At 36.4% G+C, this 27710-nt stretch overlaps 1 protein-coding gene across 5 annotated transcripts in view; it reads right to left on the minus strand.

The window, feature by feature from the left end:
- The window catches only part of ADCY1 (adenylate cyclase 1), a 176905-nt gene that overhangs the window by 4261 nt on the left and 144934 nt on the right, over positions 1-27710 (minus strand). For 3 of the 5 annotated variants that reach the window (XM_064421668.1, XM_064421675.1, XM_064421681.1), the window contains 6 exons: positions 26546-26662; positions 25275-25421; positions 24794-24892; positions 20714-20828; positions 18606-18730; positions 405-17759 (listed from right to left, as the gene is read on the minus strand). In XM_064421668.1, the coding sequence (XP_064277738.1) occupies positions 17421-17759; positions 18606-18730; positions 20714-20828; positions 24794-24892; positions 25275-25421; positions 26546-26662 (942 nt within the window). In that variant the 3' untranslated portion in view covers positions 405-17420. Of the gene's footprint in view, positions 1-404; positions 17760-18605; positions 18731-20713; positions 20829-24793; positions 24912-25274; positions 25422-26545; positions 26663-27710 lie in introns of those variants that run through there. The other 2 variants (XM_064421662.1, XM_064421680.1) reach the window with 2 other exon arrangements.

Below are 27710 nucleotides of genomic sequence, written 5' to 3' on the forward strand. Positions count from 1 at the left end.
CAAACATAATCATAAACCACTCTCTCTTGCCACATTAATAGTTTTACTATGAATAGAGAATTGGAGCTACCAGTTCAAAATTTAGAAGTAACAGTCTGTCAGTATATGGATAAAGTTTCTAGGCTTAAGTTATGCGCCCCAAAGGAGCTGAAAGAGAGCTTGAGAAATGGAGGCACATTACAATCACATGGATTGCATGAGTAAACAACTTGGAAATAAATAGTCTGTCCAGAATAAGCTATTTATTTTCTAAACTCCCAGGGGAAGATCCTACAGTAATATTTTGAGAATTAAACAAAAACTATTTTGAGATACTTGTGGCTGGGGAAAAAAAAAGTCTCAGCCCTTTATAAACACAGACAAATCTTTACCTAAGTTTGAATATTTGTAGTTAGTTTTCATACCTTGTGGCTTGGTGAACAAATCCACCAAGCCAGTCATTCTGTGCCTTGCGGGCCCACAAGCCAGTTCCTTATATAGTACAGAGCACAGTGATGTCTTGACATGGTGTCACAATGTTTCTGCTGTACTGTGGCACACAGTATCACCTCTCCCCGCAGGGCAATGATGCAAACACTGAGCAGCATGAATCTGCATGAGAAGCATTTTGGGATGCTGAAAAAACTGACATAATTTCACTAGACCCCTTCAAAACCACATGGCCTTGCCTCCCAGCTGGTGCTTGGCACTCCTTTCTGTACTTGTCCTCACTTTTTGTGTCCTTTTCCATAGAATCTCACAGTTTGCAAGGGCTGTCTGTCGCTGCATCATCTTTATGTCTACCTTCCATGGCCTTTTCTGCAAAACTCTTAAAAAACAACTTCCCCCTTTTCTAAAAAGCCTTTTCTTTCTGTTTCTTTCTGTTTTTGTTTTTTTTCTTTTTCTTTTTTTAGAACCTTGCTAAGTATTCTCAAGATACAAATTAAGAGATCTGTAAATTGTTCTTGCTGCTAATAATGGTTTATCATACGTCCTACAGATCCATCTCATTATGAAGCGGTGGCAGGATATTACAGAGAATAGGAAAGACATAACTGTACAAAGATAAGACAGAAAATAGTCCAATATTAATTTAAGATCAGAGCTCAGTAGGATGTTTGCAGTGATGATATTACCTTGGTCTCAGTGTATCTGTAGCCGTTTTCTGTATCTGAACAGGAAACATGCAAACTGTGGCTTGAGTGACACCTTGAAAGCTTCTTGCATCTTTCAAAGAATGACACATACTGTGTCCTGCACTCAGACCTATTCATTATGAATAATTCCTTCACTAAATTTACATTTCTTGGAATGATCATCTTTATCCTCAGCATTGTCTACTTGGTATTTTGAATAATAACTTCAAAGATTTGGATACAACATTTTGGCCTATATTTACACACAATTCCTCTCATTTGTTGCATAATGCAAGATGGCACTCTATTCTAGCAATGTTAATATACATCTTCATATATATTATATCAAACTCCCACTGCTTTAGGTTTATGTCTTGAAAGATCCTTTTGTTGATCTCATTTTAGGAGATAATTTAATCTTCTTTCTACATTTATTTAAAAAAATGCAAAACCTACTTAAGTTATTGCATTCCCTTAAATTAAACATTAATTCTTAAATTTTTTACTTCCAAAAGCAACAAAAGTGGGGAATATAATAACAGCACAGTGTTTTGTTCAAATTTCAGCCCTTTATTCCCGTTCAAATACATGCATTCACTTCAAAGACATGGAATTTTGGGGAGGCTTCATCTGGAAAAGAAAAATACATTAATTATTTTTCAGTTTACCAAGGAATAATATACACAGAAGGACAAAAATGGACGCCTTTCTCCCATCTTCTGGTTTGTTTTGAGAGACTGAAATTCCTCAATTGCTGCTCTTTTAATTTCTTCATTTTCTAGTCTGAGGATGTTGCCAAACAGTTCTCCTGAAGGGAACTTGTATTCTGAACCAATCCTTAACATATTTTTTTGCATTGGATGTGCAATTCTAGTGTGTAAAGTCACAAATCTTGCATAAGTCTCCAAGCTAGGTGCTCTCCAATGGCTGGGTACAGTCTTTCTGAGGCAGAACATTAAGAGGCCCTCTCTCTGCTCTTGCAACTAGTCTGATGTTTTTAGGCATATAGGGTGATTCCAAGTATGTAATAAGAAATAGGAGCTGGTAATTCTACTCCGTCTGATGACCCATGGTGGAATGACCCTCAAAGCATTTTAAGAAAGAGGGAAGAGCCAGAGGAAGCATGGAAATACTGATGAGGAGCAAAAGGAGAGTGAAAAGAAGAAATTAAGAGAGGGACACAAATGCTGAAGTGATTTCCTAAATTTAGGCTCACACAGAAATAATAAATTAGAAGAAAGATAAAAGGAGTACACAAAACAAAACAAAAAAACCAACCAACCAACCAACAAAACCAAACAACAACAACAACAACACCAAAAAGGAAAAAAAAAAAGAAAGAAATAAAAAAGGAAATGAAATTGTTTCCTAAGTGATTTAGAGGACTTGGGCCCAAATTACAAGCTATTTGTGGATGAAAGTCCATAAAAATATAAATCTGATTCAAATTCACATAAACTATTCTTCCTGTGTCTGAGTTTTGTATATAGGCAAGTCAATCAGGAGTGCTCTAAGAGTTGTTGATCAGACCAAGCTCCTTAGTGAAAATAGGAGTGAAACATTTTATTTGCTAATGTGAAGTCTAAAATGAGCAGGGAGCCTCATAATGAACAAACCTCTGCAGAACAGTCCTTTGGGGGTGGAGAGCATTATGGTACAGTGGGCAAATGGAGAAGTGATTCTGCCACAGTAATCTCCTTGGCAGCCACAGACATTGAAAAGGAAACAGTGCAACATATTCTGTGGACTTAATCTCTTCAAGTGTATAAAGCTGCACAGAGGGAGCCAGTGGAACGTTACAAACTTTAAAAAAGCATCTCAGCACTATTTCTACTTATTTCAGTGGAATTACATGTCTGGACACCACTGAGAATCCTGAGTTTTGTGATAGGGTAAATAGGGGGGACCGGCATTTTATATAGGTTTGGAAGACACTTTAGAGTAGAATAGAAAATAACAGATTACAATAGAAAGGAATAGAATATTTCAGTTGTAAGGGATCTTTAATGTTCATCCAGTCCAACTGCCTGACACTTTAGACTGACCAAAAGCTAAAGGATATAATTAAGGGTGAATGACTCTGAATGACTCTTAAACACTGACAGGCAAAGAGGATCAACCAGAAGCCTTTTCCAGTGTGTGGCCACCCGCTTGGTAAATAAATGCTTCCTAATGTCCAGTCTAAACCTCCCCCAACAAACATGGCTGTGAGCCATTCCCCCATGCCCTGGCATTGGGTACCAAGGAAAAGAGATTGGCACCTCGGTCTCCCCTTCCCCTCTTCAGGAATCTGTCAGGAGCAGTGAGATCACCCCTCAACTTCCTTATCTCCAATCTAGACAAAACCAGTGTCCTCAGCCTAGCATGTCTGCCAGCCCCTTCACCAGCAAAACCTTTGCTGAAACCTTCAGAAACCAAGGATGATATCAATCCTTTGTAGTCTGTTAAACAAACTTTTCAGTGCCTGAAAAGCATTATGTACAATCTTGTTCTTCAGAAATTTTAAAGTTTTTGCCTTTTGGAACACTTTCTTCACATGTCATTTATGTTATGGCGGTAATGTAAAAGTGGTACTTTTGCAAGTGTTGGAGCTTTCCATTTTTCAGTGCGGCAATGACTTTTTCCTGGACAGAGGCAAGATCAATGTCTGTCTACAGTGTCCAGGAACAGAGTTACCTACAGCATAATTTTCATTCAATCTGATCACAGGAGCACCTCATAAGGAGCCTGAGAGGATGGCTTTAGGGAATCCTGGATATACAGGTGTTGCGATTTCATAACCTCTCAGTAAAAAAATGACTTTGAACTAGCAATACACTGAGTCATGATGTTTGCTTCAGGTTATGTGTTTCTACAGCTTTTGGTTATGACTGTTATGACTGGACCTGTCTAACTGGATAACAAATCCAATTTTGTGCATTCAAAACCATAATCTTGAACTACTTACTGGGTTTCATGGCTGCTCAGGAAGTCAAACCCTTATTTGTCTAAATTATCTTCCATATGATTAATTTCAATAAGAGTTTAAGGAACAATGGAGCTTGGCTCTTTGTATCTGAACCACTTTAAAGAGTCTTAAAAACTTTTAATATTGGTGTCAATATAAATTTTTCACCAAGGTCTACCAGTTGCAGGCAATTGGAAAAAACAGCCAATTTTTTTTCTGCTTTAATATTATAGTAGGACTGAAGAAACAAGTTCTTTAAGGAACATACCTTTACATCTCATAGAAAAGTTCAGTGCCATGTCCTCTGTCAGTTTGGAGCAGCTCTACCCTCAGATAGAGTTCTAGTGTCTATGTGAAAGGATAATTAGTTTGTACACATGAAAAGTTGCTACAATATTAAGATCAATTTTGAAAGCTTAAAGCATTAAAAATTGTTGTCTCTCAAGGTTGTAATACACAAGTAGCCAGTCTAAAACCATTGTGGGGGATGTCCAATTGAAAAAAATTAGCTTTTTTATATAGAAGTCTGGAGGATCAATATTTAACTTCAAAAAATCTAATTACCTCGGTAGTAAGAAGTCAAGTATACTTTAATAGAAGTAGAGATCACTGACCTTGATAAAATCAATGTGTTACCACTGCCTTTTTAATTGCGTCAATGATTCCTCTTCATTACACTCTTGTCCTACCAGAATGCCACTATGTGTTCTGTCTGCATGTTGTTTATTCACTAGTCAGTGTCCTATACACTTTCTATGTTTTTCTACACCCCACAAGTCAATCTGAGTTAATATTCAACTGAGACCTTTCCTCAGTAACTTGCTATGTCTTTTTTGATACAAATGCTCCTTTTTAATTATGTTGGCAGAGCTGCTGAGGAGCATATAACAGTATCGCCAAAGTTCAATAAACATACAGAGTAACTATAGAGTTTGGGAGAAAACAGTCTGTGCTGCTTTCATGACCTTTGGCAATAGTATGAGCTAAGTTTGGCCAAACAAATGTCTAGCTTCAAATCTTTCAGGAACCAAAAAATGATGGATTTGTTTTACTTTATTACATCCAATAATAAACTAAAAGTGCTGTGCTTGTGCAGTGCAGTAGCATGGCCAGACTGAGTATAGTCCTGTGCAAGAAGTAAGGCCAGGTGAATATAAATGACTCTTTGTTGCAGCATTGGAATTGTGCAGATGAATCCCCAGATGGTTTAAGCTGGGGGAAAGTTAATTAATCAATCAGAGTCACACTGATTTAGTGAAGCAGAGCACTTCTGATAGGGAAGCTCATCTCCTTGATCTGTGATGGTGTAATTTATGTTACACCATCTCTATGAAAGACATCATTGGCATCTTCAGAGTGTGCCTTGTAAATGAAAAGGTTCTTGATAATAATGACTACTTCATCACTAGCTTCTTCCTTTCTAGCTCTTTATGGCTAAATTTAATAACAGTTAACAAATACCTGGTTATAAATACAGGAACAGTGTAAGCCTGGGAGACTCATATTGATGTAATATTAAAAACCAGTTTCTGTTCTGAGTTTTGAGCCTGGAAATCTACACAAACTACTGCTGAAGTTGACAGTAAAAATAACCTGCACACGACTGGGTGTTAGGATCAGACCAGGATTCCTAAGCAGCCTGACTATACCTCAAGATCCCCATTCTTAAATGCTCTCTTGACAGTTCAGAGGGTTTCATGAGAGCCAAAAATGTCAGACAATCTCTAATACATGGCTCACTTTACAGCTATGACTCTTTTTTTCCATCATAATGGCCCAAACAAGAATATGGTCCATGATTTGATACCTGTATAATTGTTCCCTTCTGCTGAACACCATGTTCTGCCAGCAGAAACGGCATTAAAGTGACCCACTGCTCTAGGGAATGGCTGCAAAACTGGAAGACTTTGACATAGATACAATGGCAATGCACCAAGGTACACAATGGACAACGTACACAATGTTCTCATTTTCTGTTCTCCCCTTCTGCCTGTTTGAAATCAACAATATCATTTTTGGACAAGAACCTCAGTTTCAGTCCTGGGTTTATGCTATAGAAATGCTGTATGGAATTCCTCATGACCAAAAGTGTTACCAGAGGGGTAACAATCTAATACTGATCCTGCCTCATTCTACATAAAGGCCTCAAACACTTCTCACTAATGCAAGGGCAAACCAAGAACAGTTCCATCACACTCCCTCACAGCGCTGTAATTCTGTACAACTCACACTGTGCTCTCTAACCTGCAAGAAAAACATCTGGGGAGACACTATCTAGCATTTGGATTGAAACCCTTTGCATCTGAGCCCAGGCTGTTATACATCACAGGGGACCCTGCATTTCCAGGGTATCTCCGGGCATATCTTCATGGACAGGAATGAGGCACCTGAGCACCTCGGCTTCTTCTCTGAGCCGGCCACCTGGGGGTCTGCTGTCACTTGGAAGTGATACAGTCAAATTACTTTGAACCACCCAAATTTAGCAACTCTCTTGTGAGGCATATTACCTGACAAAACTGTATTAGTTTAAAAATAAATTTTAAGTTAACCTATGCTATTTTGCTATCAGTCTGGCTCTGTATCTTGCATAACATAAAATGACTACAAAATCTACACTTGGCCTAAATTAACCAATATTTTCTGCCTTGTGAAAAAGGAGACAGAAGCTTTCCCTCACTTTCTTCTAGTCTATGTGGCTGGTATTTTGCTGGTCATTGCATATTTGCTCTCCTCTGCTTGCACAGTGAACGGTGCTCTTGGCCCAAGCTGGCTTACACTGTGGTCGATGCAGAAAATCAATGAAGCTCATAAGGGAGCTGAATTGTTCTCAAGAGATTCTTTAGTTCAAAGCAATTCTGAAAGCAGAATTGCAGCATTTCTAAAGGCATGTTCATAGCCTGACTGAGGAGCTGTAGCTGGACCCTCTGAGAGGCAGCTTGGTTATAGTAATGAATATAACTTGATTTAAAAAACAAAGAGAAAAAATCCCAAACAACCTCCCCCCCAAAGCCAAACCAAAGCCAAAACAGCAATCTCATGGAGCTGTTTATTCAAGCAATTTTTTCCTTTATTTTTAATTTGATTCCAGAAATTATAATAGTGCAAACACTCAGTATAAAAGTTGCAATAAGAAATTTACATTCACATTTAACATTTCAGTCCATTCACTTTTTAACATAAAAATAGGACAAATATTCAATTATTCTTCTCAATTTAACAATCCTGAAAAAGACTGGAAGATACTCTACAATAATATATTTACATAAAAATAGACCCGTATTATTAATGAAAATTTATCATTAGAAGTTACCCAGTGTTAAGTTATTGTATTGTAGTATGAATATACATATACATATATATATATACTGTATATGATAAAGATAATATTTTTAAAGATAAAAATATTATTTATAGGTTCAGTGGGCTATAGAGGTTGGAATAATGACATCTTGACTTGTTCACTCCTTAAAGTTAGGACTACCCATTTTACCTATGTAGATGTTTCTTTTGTGGTACAGTAGGCTTCCTGGTCCTTTTGAAGTCACTGGTCACACCTCATCTGACATGGCAGAGGAATAGACACTAGAATAATCTAAAATCTCAAAATCTAAAATCTAAATTAATTAATCTAAAAATTCAATAATTGTTGAACTTAATATTTTCATTAATTTTACTGGGCTGTAAACAAGACAAAAAGTTATACTGAAAACTTTTATAACTATAAATACAGAGAAGAATACATTGGTTTTCCCATATGTCTACCTGATGCAAATAATGCTTTTTTTCTCAATGTCTAAGAAAATATTTGAGTTGGTCCAGAAGCAATGCAGAATTTGCTGCAAACATCTGCAGATTGAGTAGATTAAAATTCCTCTTGCACAGTCTTCTTATTGAATGTTCCAATTCAATCAGCCTTATAATACTCCAAGCCTGTATGTTTCTTCTAATATTTTAGTAAAGACTGGTATCCAAACACAGACAACATGACTGCTCTTGAAATGGGTTTGCATGTTCTTGGTAAACTACTAGGGAACATGAATTAGGCTACATGACTCTTTCTTATCCGTGTCTCTTCTTCAGGCCCTTGAGCAGAGAGATGCTGCCCTGTTTGCTGATGGCAGATTGAAGCCTTATTGCCCAGCTTGCTGCCGGCTGCTGGTGCCTGCACTCCCATCACAGACTATGTTTATATGCCCTTTCAGGTTTGTTATCACATGTAGTGCTTCCTAATAAGATTATGTATTATGTATTTTTTTTTCCCTAAACATCTATTATGTATAAAAAAATCAACTTACTGAAAATATATTTTCTTGTTGAAAAAGAAGTTTGACAACCATGTGACAGAGGACCTGCAGAGGGAGATGGTAAAGCTGGCCTGAGTGTACAGTAAACCCCTAAACAAAAATATGATGGCACTGAACAACTGAGGGTGAGCTAAGGGTAGAAGGGATACCAATTTCTGAAGAAGCAATATTTTATGAGCTGTAGGTCATATTTTACATGCAAAGAAGACTTATGTGGTGTTAAAGGGCAGGAAGGTATGTCTAGCATTATCTCCTCTTATTGCTATGATATTTATTACATTTAAATATTTCTAGGATGCTTACAATTATGGATAAGCCTGTAATGGACTCACTGTCATAATGTGTAGGCAGACTAATTTTGTTTATAGAACACAAGCTCTGTATAGTCTTTTACTTCCTACCTTAGGCTGCTGAACATTAATTATAAAACACTTTTACATCTTTTCAATTAACAGATTGGAAAAATGCTGAGCATCTTATTTCAAAGCAGAACCTATGTACATATGCCAGCAGGGGAGAAGTTAACCTCCAGACAGCAGAGAGTCGAAGCACTCACCAGCAGGATACAGTTCAGACAAATGTTACTTGCAACACAAGTTTTAAAGACAGGGATTTTAAGAGATGGGTCAAATTTGACTGAATCTGCTTGAAACTGTGAAATGTGTGTCAGAATTTAACCTCTGTCAGAATTTCAAAGAAAATAATATCACTGTTCTAAGATTCTCTTTATTGAGTTAATTACAGTAGAAAAGGTTATAGTAATGAATATTGGATTCTAGTTTTTAGACAAGTAAGCATTGCTTTCATTGTTACTGTATTCTCTAGTATTTTTCAAACCTACTCCTCTGTAATAACCAGGTGTTTGAATGCAGAAAAGCAACTGTTTGCTTTATCTAAGTTCAGTTTTGTACAGACAATTATACTTGTAAATGGGAGCAAGTTATACAATCTCTTTTCTTCTTTGTTTTTCCTTATGGAGCCCTAGTAACGTTACTGTAAAGAAAGCAGAAATTCTAAGTGAAGAGGAATCTCTACTGTAGCAATTAAAAATATAATTATCATGAAGCAATTTTGATGGCACAGATAATTAATTTTCATTTACATTTCATTAAAAATTTTTGATATATTGCTTGAATGGCATGTGAAATCTGTCTGAAACAGACAGCCTTTGCACCCATGTGCACTAAGGAGCAAAAGATGTGAGAAATCACCTAAGTAACTTCAGTGTGCCAGCTGAAAACTGATGCCACTACAGACAGATGTAGGATTAAAGCAGACGGTCAGGCACTTGAAAGTAAGACATGATAATGTGCATAAACACAGTAATTAAACCCCACTTTAGCCCACAGCAAGAACTGTTTGTTAGCTCTTTTACCACCAGCAGGCTAACCTACATCTAGCAAACCTGACAGTGCAGTTAGAAGGTGTTCTGTAGAGGAAAGCAGCCAGCTTTGTGAAAAGAGTCCCAAACTATCTGAAAAACATTTCTTCAGAATTTCTGCACTGTATGTGCTCAGCTTTCTAGGAAACCTATTCTTCTTCAGCTTGGACCCACATATACCTGTGTATGGCCTCCCTCCACAAACAAATGGAACACTCCTTGCATCCACATAGCTGTACTGGTAGTAAACCAAAGTAGGAAAGGAATTAATAAAAAATCTTCACAGTTATGCAGCACTTTTTTCCCTTCAGTTTTGTGTAGGTGTGTTATATCTGATGCCACAGAAGGCATAAAATAGGGATCCTCATATAAAGAAGTAGATCCTCCAGCATGCAGTAAGGCACAAGCAAAACCAAGTCCTTTCAGGACTTACACTATGTACATTAACCAGTGCTAATTCGAAATCCAAGGTGCTGCCTAATGATCAAAAAATAGGTATTAAAGGTAACAACCCTCAAATATTTCTAGTAATTCCTTCTGAAATTCTGGAAGTGGTTCACCATGACATCTTGAATATTTTTATAAATTTGACACAAAAGCTCAGAAACTGATTTGACCATGCAATTAAACACAAGCCTTATTTTTGTTGCACTATGAATCTGGTTAAGTACTTCCAGATGAGATACTTCAGACCTGTCCCATGTCACTGAGTTTTACCGCTGACTTCAGAAGAGTATTGGTTTTTCACCCTTTTATTTCAGCAATTGCTATCTCACAGGCTACTTTTTCGATTTTTTGTGCTCTTGCCCATTTTTTTTCCTTCTTTCCTTCTTTTTATCCTTGCACTGATCAGATTGCAAATCATGTCAGGCCAAAGAGCAACAGGCAGCCACTCCCTTATATGTACTTTTCCCATTATTTACCTTAATATGTTTATTAATTATTTAGATTTGGCCTGAGAACTCAGTGAGAGATGGAGTTAAAATGAACAATGATCTAAAAATTGTTTATACAGAGTCTGAAAAGCAGCAATCATAAACAGGCTGCGGCCCAGGAGCAGTGTCCAGATTGTCATTATTCACAACAATTACACCACACTGAGATGTAAGACCCACTGAATTTGAGATGAGTTAGTGACTGTTAGAAATCCTTAACTACTATAATGAAGACAATTGTCCGTACAAGGTAGTGGTTTTTCTATGCAGGCAACCAGGATATATTGTATGAACCTACCTCTTAACTTAGGATGACAAAAGTACTTGCCAAAGCTGTACTGCTTAGTTAACCCAACAGTCACCTTATTAAGCAAAAAAAATTAACAGATTTCTGAGTTCTATTATAACACTAGCCCAAATTGTAAAAGTCAAATCCTTATTCAAAGCAGAAAGTATTCAGTCTACACCCTTTTCCCTTTGCCACAAGACTCAGTGTTATGCTCCTCAAATACTCCTTACTTGTCATACAGCAATTATATAAGTAATTTGAGAAGTAATCCTGAGTTGTAGTGACATGGATATAACAACTTTAAAAAAGAGGTGTGCAAAATACCTTCAGAATTTTAAGTTTTCCTTCAGAATTTTAAGTTTGTTCATCAGATTTATGGGAAAAAACTAGATATCAGACTGGAAATTGATTTCTTATTTCAATGTCACTAGCTGACATCAGCCTCAAGCTGTGGGTTAGGCTGTGATGTCTAAAGGATGCATCTCTGGAAGCATGAAATCAGCAGAGAACCCAGATGGCTCAAAGCTAGATAATGAACTTTCTCTGGATAGTTTTGTTATATACTTTCTGCTTACCAATATAAACTATTTGGAAAAGAAGTAAAAAAACCTGACTGAAATAAGGCAAATTTTTTTTTAATGTATATATATATATATATATTTATATGCACACACACATACATATGCATATATATATATATATATATATGTATGTATGAATACAGGAAAACCACCTATTTGAACTATGTACTCTTCATATACAATAACTTATTATCGCATTAGAAATGTACTCTGGGTAACATTAATGGGCCAAATTCACCTTCTTTGCCTTCCATAGTGTTGCACCTGCATACAGCAAAGATCGATTTGACACCTAGTCCTTCTTGATACATCAGTTGCAGTATCAGAGAATAACCACTGAATGTCAGACACTACACCATTTTCATCTAGAGTATTGGTTTGCTTACAGAAAGTAGTTTATTGCTTCTAATGACCAGAAGGTACCTTATGAAGACAGCTTAGAGATAACACTTTTCATATGCTGTGTTATGGACCTTGAAACACTGAGGATGGCAGATCACAATCATGAAGTTATTTTTCTTCTTTATTTGCTGTTTGTGTTTTGGTTTGCTGAATGCACCTGCAACTATTGATTTAACTGTGCCAGAAGTGATATGTCAAAAACATTTAGGAAAATTTACTGTTTTGTTTTACTGAAGTCAGGCATGAATGGCATGCAGTAGATTGCAAGGAAAACCGAAAAAGACATCCATTTTAAAAGGATATATCATTTCCATGCACATGTAAAATGCCTCTTACAAAAACCATTCATTTTTTGTTAAAAGTGTGCCTTTTTGCTTCTTTTTATACAAGTGTACATGCAACTACCTGTCCCAGCTAAAACTATTTACAAAATTTCATAGTACAATACATCTTTTAAAGTGAATAATACATGAAAGGCCAATGTTTTCTGTTGTTTTGTAACACTGTACAAGATTAAAAATAAGGCATTATAATACAGGTTTATCACAAATTAAAAAAAATGTTGGTTTTCACTGTAATACAAAACTCTAACTTGAAAGAATATTATGGCTAAATAGTCCTCCTGCCTGGGCAGAACATATACAGACTTGCTGATGTAAAGAAAATTATTTCTGCTACAAGCAGGAATCCAACACAGGAAAATGATTCATGCTACTTATTAATGTGTTGAGACTCTTCAAAGCGCAGAAATGGCACAGGTCATATACTGTTTCCATTCAAATAGTGACACCCAACTACTTTATTTTGCCTGACAGATAAATTACAGGCAAGAGTGTGAAAGAGATTTCAGTGCATGACCTACTCTTGTTTACAGTGTTGTAAAATATTCAGTTCAGTATTGACATCATTGCTATAACCCAAGGCAAAACTTGGCCTCCAGAAGCTCAACTCCTGACCTTTACAAGCATACTGAACTGCAGGCCTTGTGGATACATAAGGGGATGCAGATTCAGCCCTAACAAGCTGAAGCTTTTGGCTCTCAGTCTTACCTAGGGAAAGCAAGGGAAAATTTGTGTTTGTTTGGTGAAGATAAGGGAGTGTCACTAGCCACAGGGCAAAGAGCTACAAAAAACTATGCATTTCACAGGCTGGGTAAAGTGGATTTTGAGTCAATGTAAATGGAATATGTTTGGAAATATCTAGCCAGTAAGCCAATGGAATGCCAGTTTGCAATCTCAGCAGAGAATATGAATTAAAAAACTGTTTGAAGATAAAGGTAATATAGGAATACTTAGAAATTAGGTCTCAAGACTAAAGATATCTGACACTTATATGTTTATATAAAGAATGAAAGACTTCTATTATTACTATTATCTGAAAGAGAAAGCATGCAAAACTGACATGAAATATTGTGCTTGCTATTGACAGACATTGACAAGCCAAAATGGCGTAACTTTTTCTTAGCGTTTGTATCTGTTAATTGCTTCAAGCTAACAGCTGCACAAAACAGTGAACAGAAGTACACGAGGCTATTCTGCCCACAAATCAACAAGTTACCATCCTCAGATGAACACTCGGGACTTTTGGTTGCTGTGGGGCAGACACCTTGACAGGGCTACAGCAAGGTTACCTAGGCAAAAGTCACAGCACTTGACCAGAAAATTAATATATGCAAGAGGGGAAATACAACTGCATGCAATAAGATGGACACAACACAAATCCCACAGAAATCTAGGGAAATCCTTCTGGTGATTTTCAGGGATATTGGAGTGAGCCACATGCCCGCTTGGACATGGACAATTAGGACAATTGCCAATAAAAATTTTGCTTTCAGTCTTCTCTAATTTGGCAGACAATGTGCATTTATGAGGTTTTCAGAAGTATTACTTCCATATATATTCCCCTCTTTCCATGTATAAAACTTATTAAACATGTCAAAGAATGCAGAAGAACTGAGAGATTAAATATGTCATTTAAATCTGTCACACAAAAGCTGAAATTAAACAAATGTAGACAGAACAGGAAAATGCGGAAAAACTATGTGAATAGGGAGGGAAAGCATAAAGATAAGAGCACAGCTTCATAATATCATGATTTCAGTGGACACTTAGCTTTCATTGTTGAAATGGCTGCTGAACCTGGCCAATTATTTTTAAATTCTATTTGACCAATTTGTGCCTTAGTTGAAGTTTCTTCATACATTTATATTGCTCAGTCCAGGACTACAAAACAATATATCATTTTCCCATTGTAAAACCAGCAACAACATAATACAAATAGAAAAAAACATTAATTATAGGATATTGATGTTAATGATAATGAACTCAATGAGAGTGACGTTAACCTGGTCTATGGGAAGGTGTCCCTGCCTTTGGCAACAGGGTTGGAAGTACATGATCTTTAAGGTCCATTCCTATCCAAAGCATTCTATAAATCTATGACTTAAAGTCTAGAAAACAACTCCAAATATACCATTATTGATTCTGTAAGCTAGGACGTACACACCAGCTTGCCTGCAGTACCAAGAAGCCATCCTGGTCCACTCAACTGCTCTGGGAGGCAGAGACTTCCTCCAAAAGCACAAAATGAGAAGCTGTTGATGGACTGTGCCTGTCTGATCCTTTCCATTCAACAAGGAAAACATTCCTACAAAAGTAACATGCCTTATTTGGAAAAGAGGATCAGGCTTTGAAAATGTTTGGACCAATTCTAATTAATTATCACCTGCTAATAATTTAAAATATAAACATGAATAATCTAAATTTACCTTGCTGCATGATCTTCCACTGATATTATCAGACTGGGAATGGGTCTGGGAAGGAGAACAGTCACAAAAATACCAGCAGAGGGGACTATTCATTTGTGCTCACTGTCCACTTAGTAAAAGGTCAAAGATGGCAAGATGCCTATATCCTGAGCCCAATAAAAAGAATAACAAATGAGTAACTTCACTGAAAGTTTTTGGGTGGGCCAATAGGTGTGTTTGGTCGATGTGTTCACATACTACCAGATCTACTTCTAGGATCAGAAGGTGCTTTTATTTCATTATTATCAGTGAAATTATACCAAATTAATTGAATTCAAAAATTGTGTAGCATGGACTCTCTGAGAGAGGAACTAAGTGATTAATGCTATTACACATAATGTTCTCCAACTTGGTTAAATATTTAGCTTACCCATGTGATTATTTAGTTCTTATAAGCCTGTTAGAGAACATAAATGTAAAGTGTGCTTTACATGAATACCACTTAGTTTATTTATGTAAATATTTATTCTTTTAAATCGGTATTCCCCATGTGTATTTTTTAAAAATTATTTGAAAGTCTCAAAACCAAAAATAAATTATTCTAGAAGAATATCTGTGAACTGGGTAGCTAAAGAAATGCAGTGACTTTCTTCAGCTCAATCAGGGTGCATATTACCTGTATAGTACAATTAAGAAGCAGTTCTCAGGTTTTTATAGTCACTTTAATCATAAGACTAACTTTGCCAGCTTTGTAATGAAGCATCCAGCAGACAGGGAACATAAAAATTAATTTAAAACTCTGCTGAAAAACACTGGAGTCTCAGAGTATCCTGAGTGGAGAACACAAAATCCTGCAACATTTCTTTAACCATTTGCATCTGCTGACACAGTGCTATGATATACTTTTAGCACAAAAAATTACTGCTCCAAAGCAAAAGCTGATTAGAGGGGACCCTCTCAGAACATTCTTTCCACTGAAATCTGTTACAAAATAGGCACACCAAAGGGAAGCGTGAAACCTACTGCATGAAAATTTTCTATTGTACAATCTACAACTTCTGCACTCTGGAGTGAGATTTTTAGTTTTGTGGGTTGTTTTTGTTGGTTTTTGTTGGGTTTTTTTGGCTTTTGCTTTTGTTGTTGTTTTTTGATCTTGTTGGGGTTCTTTTGGGGGGTGTGGATTCTTTTGCTTGTTAAAAGGAAATTTTGCATGTTTTTAGGCAATGTAAAGTTTTACTTCTCTTTCGGAAAGCAGACGACGTTAGCTAGCCTGTGAATCCCCATTAGAACAATATGGCACATGTCTATGGAGTACATGTCCCTCAGCAGGATGACCTTCAACTGCTGTCACCTCAACTATGGAGTTGCCCTCTATATTTCACATCCAGATCATCACTTCAGTATGAAACCATAAGCAATATGCTGTGGGCAGCAGTAGAGAAAAAAGCAGCCACAATATTTTCCTTTTTATGCAGATTAAGAGGAGGCTCACTCTCCTGGCACATTTACCATTTCTCCTCATTTGGCAAAGTTTGACTGTGCTTGTTTCTCAGATTAAAGCTTTCTATAATTGTACAGCTTTGAAGAGTGAGTCTGGCATAAATTTATGCCAGAGTGAGTGTGGCATAAATTTAAAAGTCAATTAATATATAAAACTATGTTGGCAAACATACAAATGTCACAAAACTAGCAGCAGTATGTTTGCCACCAGCACAGGACTGTTCCTTGAGCTGTTTAGAATGGTAAATCCTGGACTTGAGCCACAGGACTTGTGCTATTTCTAAAAGCCTGAAATAATACCTTCCTTCTGCTCCTCAGTAAAATCAGCACTGTACATACAGGAATGTTTCTATATTGCAGAATATTGCTGTGCTTGCTGGGTGGCTCCTCTGTCTTGTGCAGAGTCAAATGACATACAAAGAGGCAGCAAATTCTATGCTCTACCACTCTTGTATTTTTTTCAATGGAAAGAATGGTTCTTAAGCTCTGTGATTTATATACTTTATATCCTAGTGTAATGATTTGATTGAAAGTTTTTGGAAGTTTTTGGAGCATGCAAGGAGAACTAAAAAAAAAAAAATATTAGGGTTCTGTAATCAACTTAATCCAGTCTTCATTAATCTGCCATTGACGGCACAACAAACACTGTTCTCATTGAATTAATTTGTACACTGGGAGCACAGTTTATCAGAGTCTTACTGTAGCCCTGGAAAGTCTCCAGGTGTTTCACATTCCATGGTTAAATGAAGCTTTGCTAATCCCAGACCCAACAATTCTTACTATGACAGAAAGAGAAATCTCTTTGCTATGTCTCTGCAGGTGGATGTGTAAATAAATACACATTTTTATGTCCATCTCTATAAATTTCTATTAAGTCTACACAGAACTGTTTGTATGTGTGCATATATGGATTAAAACATATATATACACACACATAAATAATTGCTTGCACATTTTTCTGTTTTCATCTACTGTTCAAATATACCAAGAAAATATGCCTCATTTCCAGAAAATCCCATTTTGACTTTTCATAACAGAATTGCTAGCCCTTATATGTTCCATCCCAAGAGTTCATTACACAGTCCCCAAGTTCTCTTTGGTTGGGCTGTAGTGGTCCTTGGTTAATGGCATGGCCTATGACCTCTGACTTCTTAGTAAAAATTCAGGCAACCATTGCTCTCTAAGTTCACTGCAAGTGGCACAACCAAATCTCCTTTGTTCTATGCCTCCTTCACAGCTGGCACAGAAGGAAGATAATGCAGTGTTTGGTTTGTTTGAGTGGCAGATGCTTGACCTGCTCCAAGACCAGGTTTTACAGTAAAGCTAGTAACTGAGGACACCGATGGACAGCTGGTGCCCAGTTTTGTTTGAATGTTTGCTCTCTCATAAGGATACATTTTCCGCTCTAAGTTTAATGACCGTGTTTGGGAATTATTTCCATCAGCCTTTCCTTCCAGGAAATAGGTCAACATTTCACCTTTTCCCTTTACACTAACTTTACCCCTGCACACGAATTCATAACTGCATCTTTTTAATATCCGCTGAACTTCTTCTGTCACCTGAAGACAGGAAAAAAAAACAACAAACCTGTTACTTTTTTCTGTTCATGTAGTAGCCCACCCCTCTCCATTTTACTTCTTAAACATGAAATATGCATAAACAGAATGGACTTTCACCTACACCCGCTCTCAGGCTCACTTAGAATTTTCTTTAAGAAGTAAAGATCACTGATAAAACTGGAATCTGAAAAGCAGAGTTTCTGGTCTTGAGTTATATTAATATACAGACAAATTAAGCTCCATCCAACAGAGATATGTAACTAAATTGTAAGCTGTATCAGTTCTAGTGATGTTGATTTATTGCAGAAGACCTTTTTATCCCTGGAGATTTGACAGATAAATTGGATAAGCTACTGCAGGTGTTCATTGAGCTTTTGAGAGGAACACCATAGGTTCTAGTAATAGAATAACAATATTCTCTGTGTGCATCACCTCTCCAATCCAAAGTATCGGAGCGATTTTTGGAGCTACATAAAATGTGTTAAGATGCAAATTAGCATAGATCCTTTCCTTGTAGGTCTTATTTAGGCAAAAGTTCTACAGCACAAAGACCGGCACTGTTTACATTCCCAGGCTTACCTTCAACTGTGTGCAATGAAGCAGAGAACTCTTGTTTCTTTTGATGGGAAATTATTTATTTGAGGATTTCATTTTCTCTAAGGAGTGAAGTGTATAAGATGGAAAACAACTATGGTTGTTTGACCTCCAATGATGAGTCATCTGGAGAGCATTGCCCTCTCCATAAGAACAAAGAGAGGCTGCGTTTTCTTAGTCTTCTTGAAAATGTAACCACATATAAAACAGGAAGTATGTCAAGTTTGCAAAATTGTTTTAGAATGCACTCACCTGAATCTTTCCCTGCACTCCAGTACTATCCATCCGGCTGGCAACATTCACAGTGTTCCCCCAGATATCATATTGTGGTCTTCTGGCTCCAATGACTCCCGCCACTACCGGCCCAACATTAATACCTAAAATTAAACAACAAGTTTGGTTTTCACTACAGCATATTATCAAAAGGAAACATGAATTCTGCAAAACAGATTTGACACAAGTGTCTTAGCTTTTTTTTTTTTTTTTTTTGGTAATACAGTAATATATGTTAACATCATAAAGCTGAGTCAAGGCAAGTTTAGGTTAGGTGTCAGGAAAAGGTTTTTCACCTAAAGAGGGACTGAGCACTGGAACAAGGTCTCCAGGGAAATGATCACAGCAACAAGCTTGAAGCATTTGGACAATGCTCTCAGGTACATGTTGTAACTTTTTGGCTGCCCTGTGCAGGGCCAGGAGTTGGGTTTGATGACCCTGATGGCTCCCTTAGTTGATGATCCCTTAGCATATTCATGATTCTGTGAATAAATTAATGCCAAGTGGATTCTGCATTTGTAAAAGTCTTAGAAACATAACAAATACATTCCTTGGGATATCTTATTGGAAATGTAATGTGATCGACAACATAAAAATTTGATTTTTCTGTGGATTTTTTAAAAATCCAATGTTTGTTTAAAGAAAAGAAAAAAAGCAGTGGTAGTGCAGAGTTTAGCTGAAAATGGGACAAACTGTAAAAGATCTTTAATTGTTTCCTATAACTTCCACTGCAGTTGCATATGTAAAGCCTTTTAATGGATGTTTTAATGGAGGTTCTCCAAGTGGAACAGAAATAATGGTCTGGAATACACAAAGATTGGGGTAAGGGAAGTGTGTCAAGTTGGTTGTTAGTACTAGACAAGTCAGATCCCAGAGACAGTAGAAGACAAAAGTATATGAAAATGGCTCAAGCATATTCTTTTGGAAACTGCAGAGCTCAATTCTACATTTCTGACTGATTTCAGCATCTTGTTTGGAAGATAAAAGGGGATGTTCCTTCTGAGTGCCCTGAGAAGTTGAAGATACAAAACCCTGCATGACATTCTGTGCAAGGGCTTTTCTAGGCAATTTATGCAGAAGAATGAGGGTTAGATATTTGATCCTTTGTGAACCTGGAAAAACAAGTTATAACAGAGTTCAAAGAGAATTTGGGGTTTATAATTATTAAGATGTACAGGAGGTCAAAGATGTATAACTCTTCTGTTGCTGCCTTTGATGTCTTTGGTCTTTCTGCTGCTAGCAACCTCAGTTTTCCTGTAGCCCAGGTCATTCTCACAAGTCAGCCAATGAAAATATATAGAGAAAGAAGCTGGAGAAAACTATCAGCATTAGAATATGCAATAAAATGAGAACAGCAGTAGAAGTATCACTGCAGAGGAGCAAGATACATGAAGAAAGGGAAGCAGGGAACTTGATCTCTAAGAAGGCTGAGAGAAATTAGTGGTAAGACATAACATGTAAAGGATTGCATGGGAAGGGTTGTGTTGTGCCGACCAGAGGATTTGATTTGTTGGAGAAAACAGGACTGGTTAAGGTGATTTGGTGTCTATGGAGAAAAAGCTGCCATTGCACTTTTAATGCCAACAAAGCTTTTGAAGATGCAACTTAGTGTAATACAGTAAGACCCAATTTTCAGCAGTTTAGCAATGTTCCCTCAGCAGTGTTAATTTGCAACTCTAAAGCCCTTTGGCTCTGGACAAACCTGTTTAAGTATTTTTTCAGTGTTTGGGGTAGATTCTTCTGGGCATTCAATTCTCACTTTTCCCAGAGGCGAGTATTGTTCCAGCCTCCAAGTGTAAGCCAAAGGATTGGGTACACTCTTAATATTGTAGGAAATTAATGGTGTACTTTTGTTTTAGGGGTCCATGGATTAAGTAAGCACACTGGAATTGGAGGTAATTACAATTCCTTACTATAATGCACATCATCCAGACTGCTGACCTTTTACATGGATGTGACTCTCTCATTAATGGAGAATTTTCAGTTTTAATCATGACTGCAGGACAAGTAATCCTTTGCTGACAGCACAGGAAAGGCCAACAAAAAACAATCTTCTGCTTGCGTGATAATTGTAGAGCATGACTTACCAACTCGTAGGACAAAGTCATTGTAAGACTGATAGTTGATTTCATCAAGAACGTCAAACATCTCTATTGCAAAATCTGCCAGTGTACTCAGATGGGAATAAATTGATTTTTTAGCCTAGAAACAAAATAGTGTTGCATGTTAGATTTGTATGGTACTAAGATGCAGGTTAAATACTAAAGTGAAAAATAATGAGAAGCTCAAACAGCTGTCTTAGGAAAAGAATCTAACCAATTTTTTTTGTTTGTGAAGGGAAACTTTCGATGGTAGCTGCAGCAAATGCATTCTTTTCTTCTGCTATTTTTTTTTCTTCTCTCTCTCCTTTTCATTTCTGGGAAGAATGGAAAGCAAAGTTCCCATGGTAAAGTGGTTCTGTTGCTAGAGAGCTGCAGATGTTTGTTTTGAGTGTGGCAGGGAATATAACCTGCTTTCTTAAAAAACTACTTTGCCTGATGATTATTAATAACTACAGTTTCTGCCCTCTTCTCCCTTTGGGCTTTTGCTAGCTCCCAGCTTCCATGGGGTGCATGCTGTTCCCATTGACAAAATTCCTGTTAGGTTGAATCCTGTGAGGTGCAGAACACCCCCGTGTTTTGCCTTTTCAGGCAAGTTGAAGGGCACTGTTATCAAATGTATCTAAATGAACTAATATTTTTTGACCAAAAGGGATCAAATGAAATGGTGAAGTATTAACTTGTAAATCAAACCCCAAACATAAGAAAATAATTTTTACAAATCCCGTTTTATTAAAGTGTGCAGCTAATTTTCAGAGGATATTGTAGGTTCCAAAACTTAGCAAGATTCTAACATAATTCTAAAGATCATGAAAGAAATATTTGCAACAAAGTAGTAAAAATCTAAGCAGCATATTATTAGAAAGTGGAAAACAGAGGTTTGTATATTTGTTTTATAACTCATATTCTCTCCCCAGGATCTAACCTTGGTTAATTAAAGACAGGTTACCAGAATAAACCTTTGATTCAAGTCAGTATCACTGCTCTTATGCTCTGCTCTTATTTGAATAAGAAATATGAATTTTTAAACAAACTTGAAAAGTGAAAGTGGGCTAAAGGTAGGATATGGTGAAAGAAATGCAAGGTCAGTGGCAGCTTCCCTAGGGTCTTACACAACAGGACTGTGCAAGCTGGCATGAGATGAAAGCATGCTGATTTTTTGCCATGATAGTGAGATTTTATAAATGCAGAGCTAAACAATGGCTGAAAAAACTGAGAAACAGATTGCTATTTCCTTCATTCACCTCAGTTTGAATGAGTTGCTTTATGTGGCTAGGAAATTTACAAAAAAAAATATGAAAGTCATCCTTGTGCCAGTCCCAACTTTTGGGAAGGATAAAGGCTATTTTCATTTACTTGCCTGGATGTCTGGAATTCTGCTTCTTTCAATGTGAACTAGCTAGTTCTACTCTTTTCAGAATCACCAACACAAAGGAAGAACAAGAATTAAGCTTAAAGAGCTAATGGATATATTTCCAACAGAGAAGGATAAAATATTCAATGTCGGGAGTAGGGAGAGAGCAGTGTATAATTTTATTTGATTTCTAATCTTCTTTATGTTTCCTCTCTTCCATTTATTTGCTGTCTGATGAATGTTCTGTTTTCCTGCAATGCCCTTCAGAGTTGCAGGAGAAAGGACTGTTGACAAATACTGAGTGCACTGCGGGTGACAGATGCCTCTCAATAGAATTAGGGCCAAAGTCTTGAACCTGCACTGAAGAACACAAAGTTAGGACCCTGGTGAAGTCAGGATCCTGGTGAAAAAGAGATAAAATGAATTTATATTATGCAAAAAATCTACAAAGAGTTTGGTTTCTATGCTGCCCTGTTGATAGAACAAGCAATTATTCATTTAAACATCAGAGTGGTTACTGGAAAGACTGCCTAGAGCATCACAGCAAAGTCACTGCAATAGAGGCAATAAGCCTTTACTGTAGTCACCTGCTGAAGTCAAGGTGCAGAAACAGGAATCCAGTAAAATATGAGATTTAAATATTTAACTTTGTCAGGGTGCTGGGCTCTTAAGAGTACAAATATCCTCAGTTAAGAGCACAATTAACCCCATCCACTGCTTTCTCTTCATGTCCAAATCCTAGTATGAAATTAGTGATCCATAATCAGAGGCTGTGCCAGATTATCTGTTGAACCAGGAACACTCCTGGCAGAGGACAGACCAGAGGCACTTGAGCGTCTTACGGTTCCCCATTGACACATATGACTCCATAGGACAGCCCAGGTACTGTGTGAAGCTGCCAGTGATTGTCTGTCCATGACAGGCCAGCCAAGATTATCAGACTTCTAATATACTGGTGTATGCTGAAGAACTGGGAAACTAGCAAGAGGATGTGAGTAATTTCTATTCATTTGCATCACATGAACAGTAAGGAGAGATCACAGAAGAGCCGAAACCCTAAGTTAAAGTTAAAATTATTGTCTGCTTCATATGACAGACAATTTTTCTGCAACACAGAATTTTTAATAAATTCTACATATATAGAAAAAAAATCAATAGTTGCCCAAGATTTAAAAGGAAGGCAGTTCTGTACAAGATCTTCTGCAGTGATTTAAAATGCATTACTATAATAATCTCAGAACAGTATCTTCAGTACTGAACTCACTCAGCTGACCCTTCACTCAACAACTATAAAATACAAGAGAAAAACATGTTTAGGTTTTGGAACATATGCTGCCAAAGTTACCCAATAACACACTTGTTTTGAGGATTATAGTTCAAAGAGCATTTATAGCAGACACAAAAGTATGTTACTGCCTGTTTGCCTCAGATCACACACTGAAAACATTCTAAAGATCAGTGGTTTTTTGCTGTCTCAGAACACATGAGTCTAACATTTTAGGATAAACAGATTTTTAAAAATACCTCTTTTTTTGGTAATGTATAGATTTCTAGGAATGGTACAAAGGAAGGCATCAGCCGGAAATACTTTGCAGACCAGAATTTTAGTTGTGTGATATACTCCAGATGATTCTAACTATTGATTGAAATGTGGTCTTGTTTTTTATTTACTTAGCAGGGATAGTTGGTGCTAAAAAGTCCACAGGACTTCTTCTGGTTTTTTTTTTTTGCTTTTGCCTTGTAATTTTATATTATTTTGCAATGCTAAACCACATGAACTAATGTATTCAACATATGTCTACAACATATCTACATGCATATCAGAACAAGGGAGAAGTGTCTGAAAACTCTGAGCAGATGAGATTAATGGATTGCTTTAATTTTCAGACTATTCTTATATTATTAATTTTATAAAATTTTTATGATTTAGTTTTATTAGTGTAATTACTAACATGCATAGTACTCTGTATACTATGCATTTTATATGATGCCCAAAATTTTTTCTCACTTTCCAAATGCTGCTTGGAAATCTGGGAAATTTCTGTTACAAGATAGTAACTTAATGTAAGAATAATATTATTAGAGGTAGTGATGAGGACACAGAAGAACTGTGACACAGAGTTAATGGGTTTGAAATGACTTCGCCTTTTTTTATCGCTGAGTAATTAAAGCAGTAAATAGAATGCTCATGGTAGAGATGAAGAATAGCTGATTTGGAGAGACCAGGTGCAGTGCAGCACTGTACCTAGCACAAAGTCCCTGTCCATGATGGGGGTTGGGAGAGGATGTTTATTTTAGTTGTAGATTACATTCAAATTTCAAAATTAAAAATCTATATAAAAACTGCATTTTAACAGTCTTCTGCTGGTTTTGCAGCAATTCACTACACCTAGAGTCTACCTTTTCCTGCATCTAATAAGGACATCTAAGATATCAGGTTTAAAACACTACCACTGTTTTAGAGGCTTTAAGGCACCAGCTTGCAGGGAATTCGAAGCTGCAGACAATGAAATCACAAGAGAAGCCACATAAGCAAGTGTGACAGTTTTCCTTTTCTGGCTCCAGCTGTTCTTTGAAATTCAGGTTCAAAATGTTGTAAAGAAGTCATAAAAGTTATCAGTAATCTCACAGAATTAGTTGTGTTTTTGATGTTCCTCTGGAAATTGAAGGAAAATGGTTTCTTCACATAAGACTGGCATATAAAATCTTCTTACCTTAGTTCCTGAAGTAGGTACGAGTCCCACAGCTGCCATATAAGTACTTCCAATTGTCTTGATCTTTTCAATATCCTTATAATATTCTTTGTCCATAAGCTTTGTTTAAAATATAAAACTGTTAAATATTACATAATATTTTAGACAAGCAACCATAGTTATCAGATAGTATGTGCAAATTTATATCATATTTGCTAAGTTGAGTCTTGCCCTCTTTGAGGTCAATGAAAAAAAATGCCATTAACTTTTATTTTTGATATGCTTCTTTATAAGCAAAATTTTAGGTCAGAGTCATGTGCCTAAAAGTACAAATTTGGTACTTTAGAGAAGCCCAGTGGACACAAACTATGATTAAATAGGAAGCTTATAGTACTGTTTTATTAAACATTTTAAGACACACTAATTTACTTCAGATAATCTCATTGATAGTTATTTGGTAGAACTGGTATGGTCAAAAGACAAAGAGTTTAGACCTTCTTACCTCATCAAAATCAGCAATAATTTCATTTAACAGGCGTAAACATTCCACTCCCATATTATTGCCATCCAATTCGATGTAGAAATCATTGAAATTTGGGATGGAAGCAAACATCACTCCCACTTGTGAATATGACTGGTAATAAAGGTCCTGTAGTTCATAAGCAGATGTAATGTCTATTTTAAAATATGAATCTAAACAAAACATCATTATTACATCATTTATTCTAATGCTAAGCAATAGCTAGGACAAGGCCATCAGTTTTTCTAAAGAGAAAACCAGACTTCTTAAAATAATGTTGTAAGGTATCTTCACTTAAGACCACAATATAAAATTAACACCCAAGGTATTAAACCAATTTAAAACAACTTAGGGATTTTTTTTTCTGTTTAGACATAGAAGCAGCGAGCCAAAATTTGGACAAAGTTGTAAAAATTATAGAGCTTCTATTGTACGAGAAAAATAATTACGTTTTCTCAATCTTGTTTTATAAGCAAAATAAGAGATGGACCAATTTTATCCTGTGGTACATAACTGGCCTCACTCCTTCAAGTCTTTCCATGTGTTGTGGAGTCTTATATAATATAATGCTGTTCTGTATGGTGATGTTTCTGCTTAAAAATTTGGAAGGCTCAAAGAAAGCAAAATCACTCTTCTGAGTTTCAAATACTTAGAGCCAAACTCTCAAGAACAGTATCATGGATATTACAGCTACTCCAGTGCTGAAGGTTTTCAGATGACCAGAAGGACTCTCATAAGGCCTCCTTGAACCAACTTATTTAGTCACTGCAGCCTTTTATGTTAATCTGTGTCTTCCTTAAGTATGTACAATTCTCTGTTTTTAACTTTAAATAGAAGGTTTTGGTAATGGTGGCATACTTTCCAGAACTAGAGTGGTTAATACATGTCTGGAAGTTCATACACTTCACCATTCAGAACCAAACTGAGCACATGCAACACTGTGATAAATTCCAATATTCTTCATTGATTGGAAAATGAAAACAAAAAATGATTTAAGTGCAGGTATTTGGTTACATTGGTGTTGAATGACAACTTTCCCTTATCCTGAATGTTATTAAAATTCTTCAGAGAAGGAGGACAATGCAGCAGAAGAAATAATCTCAAACTAATTCTTGAATGCAATTTTTTTACAAAGCTACTATTTTTACATGAGCAAAGTTTTTTTCCAAGCCTTTCTTGAAAACACATAGGTATAAGGTGGCCCAAGCAGCACAGGCCCATACAGCATGTATTTAAATTTTATCTTGAATTACCATATTTCTTGGATTAGACATAAGAAAATGCTGTGCAACATGGGCTGGCAATAGGTTGAAAAGAATTCTTTTATTATCCAGCTTGACTCTCTCCATATCATCTCTCTCTTCTTCTGCCTGTTGGAATAGAGGAAAAGAAAAACCTTTAAAAAACCCCCAAAACTTAGCTAAGCCTATCAAATAGCTTATATTAATTCATCCTTTGGAACGAAAATGAACAAAATGTAGAGTAGCAATGTAGATTGAGAACAATTCTCCTGTACCATGCTTCCACATTAGGCAAAATCCCCTTAAATTCTTAGTAATTCAAGCTAAAGTCTCTCAAAGTTCAAAAAGCGTATCAAAAAGCTGTTTTCAGGGTTTGATCAGCTAAGTGTATTGGTATCTTCTGTAGTTCTCTGTTCTTTTAAATAGAAACTTTATATGTTTACAAAGTAAGCCAGAATAATCCCACTTAAATCACATTGGCCTTGGGGGCCAATTACTTCCCAGGTAGTTCAATACAGTGCAGCAGTATTTGATCCATCTTTCAGACAAAAGAAGCCAGCGAGACTCTCCAGTGTTTAAAGCAAACCTATGTACTTTGCAGTAAAATTGAAACAAATCTGATAAGACTATAGATTCAACTGAGAAAAAGATTTTAAAATTGAGCATCCTTAAGAATGATGTACAATTTCAAAAAAGTTATATAAAAGTAGTTAATATTTCTAGAGATTGTTTATGTTGGTGTTTGTCATGAAAACATATATAGTTCCTTCACAACAGAAATTCTGTTACTGATGTGAATGACAGGATTCAGAAAGAGTGCTTAGGAGTTAACACATCTGAGGTCCCTAACCCAAGATACTGGCATCTTACTACAAGTGCTTGACTCACAGAGTTAGTGTGAGTCATATAGTAGGAAATTATTTTAAAAATAAGACCCCTTATTTGAAAAAATATTGAATATCTAGGAATTTCATTTGGGACTCCTATGTTTGCAAATTCCAGCCTAGTCTTTTGTAGATTCATGTGCAAAATTACTTTACTGGAATTTGCTCCTTGTTCTTAGAGTGACTTTTGGCTTCACACTGATTTCAATTAGAAAACACTTGATCAGTATCATATTCATCTCACAGAAATCACAGCTTATTCTTTGTTCCTCAGTCACACACACAAATAATCT

The sequence above is a fragment of the Passer domesticus genome, chromosome 1, assembly GCF_036417665.1.
Source record: "Passer domesticus isolate bPasDom1 chromosome 1, bPasDom1.hap1, whole genome shotgun sequence".
NCBI classification, from domain to species: Eukaryota; Metazoa; Chordata; class Aves; order Passeriformes; family Passeridae; genus Passer; species Passer domesticus.